The sequence below is a fragment of the Accipiter gentilis genome, chromosome 30, assembly GCF_929443795.1.
Source record: "Accipiter gentilis chromosome 30, bAccGen1.1, whole genome shotgun sequence".
Taxonomy (NCBI): domain Eukaryota; kingdom Metazoa; phylum Chordata; class Aves; order Accipitriformes; family Accipitridae; genus Astur; species Astur gentilis.
The window spans coordinates 14,720,148-14,727,092 of NC_064909.1; the positions used below are offsets into that span (position 1 = coordinate 14,720,148).

General features: G+C 48.5%; 1 protein-coding gene across 2 annotated transcripts in view; it reads right to left on the bottom strand.

Annotated features, from left to right (window-relative positions):
• WDR26 (WD repeat domain 26) overlaps window positions 1–5,724 on the bottom strand; it is a 38,192-nt gene extending 32,468 nt beyond the window's left edge. For both annotated transcript variants that reach the window (XM_049833680.1, XM_049833681.1), the window contains exons 1-3: window positions 4,863–5,724; window positions 3,123–3,222; window positions 2,915–2,971 (exon numbers count right to left, since the gene is read on the bottom strand). In XM_049833680.1, the coding sequence (XP_049689637.1) occupies window positions 2,915–2,971; window positions 3,123–3,222; window positions 4,863–5,230 (525 nt within the window). In that variant the 5' untranslated portion in view covers window positions 5,231–5,724. The remainder of the gene's footprint in view (window positions 1–2,914; window positions 2,972–3,122; window positions 3,223–4,862) is intronic.
• Between the last annotated feature and the right edge of the window lie 1,221 nt (window positions 5,725–6,945).

Genomic DNA, 6,945 nt, shown 5'->3' on the forward strand with positions numbered 1-6,945 from the left:
ATAGTCTTGTAAAACACTGATAAAAGCACTTAAAAACCATCCAAAACTTAAATGTAAGACTTGATATGTAAAGGGCAGAAAATATTCTGGCCTATAGAATTTAATAAGACTTCAACCATACCAAATCCTGTCACTTAAAGAGTAATTCATTACAAGAGGGAACTGCCCTTAATACTGGTAGCAAGAGGGACACCATACAGGCAGGTGGAGCACTTTGCTCAAACAACAAGATACAAATCCCTTTTTTTTTTTGTTGTATTGCCTGCTGCGGGCTGTATACCTCCAGAACTGGGGGGAAGTCCCATTTAAGTAAATGAAAATTAAAAGTAAAGAGGACAATTTGAAAGTATATTCTAGATGACTATAGAGGAACAGTCTCCAAATTTCTTCCTAGGTTCAATTAGTTACCCAAGATAGGTGCCATAATATGCTTGAGTACCTCTAAAGTAAGCAAAACCTCAGGCTGGCTTGAAACTGATATTTTCTAAGTGTTAGTCAAGGGAAAATAACATGCTTGAATCAACTATAAAGTTCTACAGATTGTCTCAAGACAGCTGTATCTTATATGCTAGAAAAGTAAACATGACTAATCACACAGTATATAGCACTCCGTTGTGTTGACAGAAATAGAAATAGCAGACTGTTCACCCCCCTCAACATACCAACACATAGCATCAAAGGTTTACAAATTGAGATCAGCCATTTCATGTTTAGTGTCTTCATCTGTAGAACTTACAGCACTTTGCAGAAATAAGGAAATTAAAACAGGAGTAGAATTTTCAAAATACATACGTATCCCCTTCACTGACCACACATTTCAAAAGCAGCTATGCATCCTGGTTATTTTGTCCAGGTCATATTAACTACAAGGAGAAAAAAAAAAAAAACACCAAGCCAAAAACAAACCACCAAACACACACACACACCCCTACTTTGTTAAATATCCTGTGTCATCTAAACTTTTAGGTACCCATTCTTCTTGTATGGACACATTTTTGAAACATCTAGTCATACAGTATGAGTCAAATCAGGAGTCAGGAAACCCAAAAATCTAATTTTCTGTTTTTAAAGAGTTACCTGCAGCAGCATTTTGTTTGGACTTTCCCTGATCAAGACATTTATAATCTTCATTAGCTCTGACTTTGTCGCATCTGAGATTACCTACAGACCATAAAGCATCCCTCCTTACCTGTAATGATCTTTCACTAGTTTTCCAGGTGCTGACTATACTAATACCCACCCATGATCTTAACCATGTACAAAAAAGCCAGGCAGGGAGGGAGGTGGAGACAGCGTGCATGCAATGGAACACACACAAGCTCAACTTATCCTTGCAAATCAGTATTGTCTTACTAACACACATGTAAGACATTTAATACTGTTATCCACTTTAAATTACATTAAATTTATTTAAAAGGAGAACAACTTTAAAAATAAAATAGTTAATATTTGGTTCAGGTAAAGTGCAGTCTAAACCAAGTAATTTTATTGCACCAAGTTTTTATTCAGACAGTTAGACATCAACATTAAAGAGCAGCATGCTTTCAGAGCCTGCCAAAACAACAGAAGGAAAATGTCCCTCTTTTCCCTCAAGTTCTCTAAAAAGTACAGTGCTAATACACAGTTAAACCTCTTGACTCCCAGACATGTGAAACACTTCAATACTACAGAGAAACTTGATAACTTCAGAAGTTAGAAACATGAGAAAATCTGCTTCAAATGACTGTTTATATTCACATACAGTGGTTTCATACTTTCAGTCTCCACAAACTACTGAAAGCCACATACAATATTCCAAACTATTTGAACAGTGAATCTTATGTATATCAAGTCTTTGAGAAAAGAGAAAGTGAACTACTAGTCTAACCAAGAGGTGCTAAGCTTTGACCAAATTAATAGAACAGAATGTAAACTTCTCTCAAGTACCCTCTGATGTTTTGCTAAACATCTGTTTTTCCTACTTCACTTCCTGTTCTCTTTCTCTCCCTCCCCCACCAGACAGGAAATTGTCTTGACAACAAATGAATCAGCTAGAAGTGGAGCTAAGCAGCCATCAGCTGATTCTTCATTGTTTACAGTCACAGACAGACACTTCAAAAAGCCTTGCTACTGTTTTCTTGCTAAGTGACAGTAGCTGTTCTAACTTCATTTCGTTAAAATAAACGTTTAAACACAACAGAACAAGCTGTTTGAAGAGTTAAGTAATGATTTTCATCTCGAGATAGAAAAATCAAACCAAGAAACACTTTCCTCAAAGCACCTGAAATCATAACAACACATAACTGTCAAGTCACAGGATCTAGCAACACTTCATTTCTAGGTTCACCTTTAAAAAAAAAGCCAGCCAAAGAGAAAAAGCTCTAAAAATCCCGAACAGCAATACAAATGCATTTGCTCTTTAGAAGCCATCTGGAAAAGCAACAGTATTGTTCATGGTCTATAGCAGCCTCTATATTCCTGTAATGTGTTATTACAATGCCAACTCCACATTAGTATTACTGCATTTTATTTCTAAACTTCTCTTCCCTCAAGAAAACCTAACTCACATAAACACAGAGATTGTGAGAAGTATTTCAAGTTTGAAATTAGTATTCAACATAGGCAGTTTCTACAGAAACTGACCTATTTTAGGACTGTTACAGGATTTATATTTTAACAGTTAAGTATGTTTAGCAAAGTTTAAACATTCAGTACACCAAATATTAGCCTCAATACTTTAGGGCTTCCTATCTCACATTCTAAAAAAGAATAAAAAAGTTCAGATTAGTGTGATGTTTGAGATAGCATGCAAGCTGCTTAAAGTAAACAAAAAAAGAAAACAAGAACTATGGACAACCAACTCCATAGTGAAAGATTACACCACTACAATTAGTCCAACTATACAGCTCTGAAAGAGTTCAAGTGTGCCTCTTACCACAATTGCATGCGGAGAATGCACTAAGGCCTTAAGTTCATTCAGGTCGTTCTCAGCCTGCAGAAATTGGCATAAGAAGAAAAAAAAAACAAACAACAAAAAAAAAAACACAAACAAAAAAGTATATAAGGAGGGTGGATTTTGAATTCTCTCACAGATACTATAAATTTAAACAGTGGTTAATACAGTCCTATAAGCCCTACGTTACCTTATCCCATTCTCCTTCCATGACATGATTGCGGAATTTGGTAGCAGAAGGATGTTCTAAACGACATCCTGACTCTTGCATGAGAAGATCAACAGTCTGGCTGCAGGAGAGATACAGTGTAAAAAAACCCGACCAGTTTTACCCTCACAAATATACCGCCTGCTATGATAACAGTTAACGATATTTAAAAATAACTTTAATGAAGTAAGAATACTATGACCAGATTCAGATGCTTGTCCAAAAAGACCATCTCAGTTGCCCAAGATATGTAAACAGCTACCTATATCTAAAGCAAGCTGTCAATGAGCTCAAAAGCTTCGCTGAAGTACTATGAATTATGTGACTTACCAGCCACCACAAACAGCCATCCCTGCACAGAAGATAAACTTCATGAAGGAAGGTACAGACTAGAAAGCTGTTAGCTACTGGCTACTATCCCCTGCCTCCTCCCCCCCCGCCCACCCTCAATAAAAGAACACAGAGAGCTAGTACATCTGCAACAGGCCTAACTTTTTCTTCTTCATCACGCATTAAAAGACTGACTCCTTAAAATAAAATAAACAAACTCATGAACCTGTAGCCCTCCCCCTTTTACACTAAAAATAGCTTATTTACTGTAGTGTTGTCTATGAACAGTCACGAGTTGTCTGCCGCTGTAAACCTGCCTCTTGTGTCAGAGGCAATTTATTTTATGTGCCAAGTTCTTTGTAACTGACCCATTCCACAGTGTTTTGAAGACTTCTTTTGTGGTAGCTACCTGAAGACTTTCCAGGACTTCTCTAGCCTCCTTCAAAAATTGTGACGTGTTGGCTTTAGCTTTACTCACAAAGGGAGTGTTGTGGTTAAATTCTTACACTTCCCCTACCCCACTGGGAAATTATTTTCCCTATTCTTCTTTTAAGAAAGAGTGAACATACTAATTTCTAGTCTACAGATAACATTATTATCAAAAACGTGCATCCAGCACAAATCTGCAGAGGCCTTCACCATTTACAGGGACGAAGGTTTTCAGAGTGAAACCAAACAGCCTATTTTAAGCGGCAGTTTAGTTTGTGCTTGCTTCCTCCGAGCTGACAAGACAAATCTTAGAGCTCATCTGCAAAAAGCCGCCCCCCCACGCCCAGCTGCGGGCTCCATTATGTTTACCAGATAACTTCTCCCCCACTAACACATTTGTATTGATCTACCCTTATCGGTGTGCAACTCGACTTCCATATTGCCATCCCTGGCAGAGGAAACTCCCGGCCTGTCCCTCCGCAGACACCGAGCTGACCGGCACAGGCTTGGAAAACACATCTCCGCCTCCATTTTTTTTTTTTTTTTTTTTTTTTTTTTTTTTTGTCCTTTTTGCCAGCGGGCCTGCCCCACTGCTCTGCCTCGCACCCAGGCACTGGTCTCTCCTCGTCGGGGACTACCAGGCTGCGACAGGGCACTTTTTGCCACCAACCCAGTCCCCCCCCCCAACCCCCCACTCCGGTGGTCCCTTCCTCCCCCCCCCCCCCCCCGCCTTCGGGCTGCCCATCCTCCGCAAGGACCACCGGCCTCCTGCGACCCCACGCCGGACCCTGCCGCCCCCTCCCCGCGGACGGAGGGGAGGACGGCGGGGCGTGTGTGTGTGGGGGGCCTCCCCCGGCCCCACGCAGGCCCTTCGGTCAGGGGGAAGGACACCCCCCCCCTCCCCGGCTGCGCTCCCCCTCGCCCTCCGCGGCCTTCCCCGCCTCCGCGGCCGCGGCCACTTACTTGAGGCCCAGGCCGTGGAGGTGCTGCCCGATCAGCCGGATCACGTCCTCGTCGGACTGCGAGAGCCGCTTCTTCTTCTTCAGGGCGCTGCCGCCGCCGCCGCTGCCCCCCAGCTCCGCGGCGGCCGGGCCGGGGCCCCCGGCGGCGGGCACCCCGTTGTTGACGCTGAGGCCGCCGGGGCTGCCGCCGCCGCTGTTGGCCGAGGGCAGCAGCCCGTTGGCGTGGGCCAGCTGGTCGCCGGCGGCCGTGCCCGCCGAGGCCTCGCCGTTCTGGGCGCCCAGGCAGCCCAGCTCCGGGCCCGCCGGCCCCTGCGGCGGCTGCTGCTGCTGCTGCTGCTGCTGGCCCCCTCCTGCCCCGTTGGCCTGCATGGCGCTGCCGACGCCGCCGCTGCTGCTGCTGCCTCTGAGCGGGGCGGCGGCGGGGGCGAGCCCGGCGGGGAGCGAGGGGGACTGGGACGAGGTGAGGCCTGCTCTGCCCGCGGAAGCCCCGGGCTCTCCTGCTCCCTCCACCGCCGCCGCCGGGGAGGCCCGGGCTTTCTTCCGCGGGGGCGGGGAGGCTCCGCCGGTGTCCGAGTCGGAGGAGGAGGAAGCGGAGGCCAGAGTTTCCTCGCCGAGAGCGGCCGTGGTGGGAAGCCGGGGGGGCGAGGAGGGGGAGGCGGGGGGGAGGGGGGGGGGGCGGCGGGGGTGAGGGGAAGGCGGAGCGGGGCCCTGTGCCCCCCGGGGGTCCCGGAGGCAGCGCCGCCGCCCGCTCGGGGCTCCCTCTGGCGATGGCGGCCGCCGCTGCCCTGAGCCCCCGCCCGGCAGCCCCAGGCGCTCGGCCCGCTCCGCTGGCTGCCCGCTGGGTTTGTCTCCTCTCAGCCCAGCTGCAGCCTAATGGAGTCCGGGCCGGGACGTCACAGGAAATTCCTATACTGCCCCCTACACACACTTCCGCCGCCCGGGGCTGGGGGTGGGGTATGGGCCCTATAGGTGCCGGGGGGCGGCGGTGGCGGGGCAGGCCCCGGGGTCGCGGCTGACGCCCCGCCGGGGCCTGCCGGGTCGCCCCGCTCCTGCGGCCGCCGGGCCTCCGGGGCGGGGGTCTGCCGACGCCGAGGAGGAGACGGGCAGGGGGGGCCTTAGGGCGTCCCGCCCCGGGGGGACACCCCGGGGTCCAGGGGCGTGTGGCCGGCGTGTGGCAGCGCCTGTCAGTCCTGGGGCGAGAGCTCGACGGCGGAGACGTGCGAAGGCGCGCGGTGGGCACGCACGACGTGTGGCGGGCACGCGCCGCCCGGACGCGTTTCGGCGGGACTGGCCGTCGCCGTAACGGGGTGACCGGGCAGAGGAGGGTTACGGTAGTTTCCTGAAGCAATCTGGGGGGGGGGGGGTTAAAAAAAAAACAAAAAGGAGAAATGGTCAATGAAGTCACATCCTGCCGTTGCCTGGGTTGGTTACTGGAAGGGTTCAGACCCGCTGCTGGTCTTGTCTTTCATAGTCAATGCGTGCGTTGGCACGGAAGCCGGGGGGAAATGGAATTTTTGCCGTAGATCTTCCAGGGGTGTTGAGAGTTGGGGCACGCTTGTCAGAGCAGGCTGTCGGAAGACACGGCATTTTGGGGGTTCCAGTCTCTGCCCCGAGGCGTCTCCCTCCTCTCCCCTCCTGTGCGATGGAGGGGAAACTCAAATCCTCAGCCAAGCTTCTGGTCAAAAGTCACAAGATGAGTGAAATCTTCGTCTTTAGAAATAGCATCTTGAAATAATACCTTGTGTGTTCTTTGGTTTAGAGCCTAGAATTTTCATCTTTGGTATTCCCAAGCTTTTCTCCAAAACCCAAAGGGAAATAACAAAACCCTTTTTTTCTTAGTGAAAGCTGAGATTAACATCTCATCATCTTCCCCTTCAGAAGCTGAGGTTTTAGGAGTACTGAATATTAACTGACTTGTGTTAAAATGGTAAGTTTGGACAACAGTGCTTTCTTTTAAATGGAACTTTGAAGAAGCCTGGCTGAGTGAAACCATGGGCCCAAGACCAGTGGAGAAGTCTGTGAAGAGACAAAATCTGTGAAAGGAATGAAACTAGAGAAGGAGATGAGACCGCATGGAGGCCTAG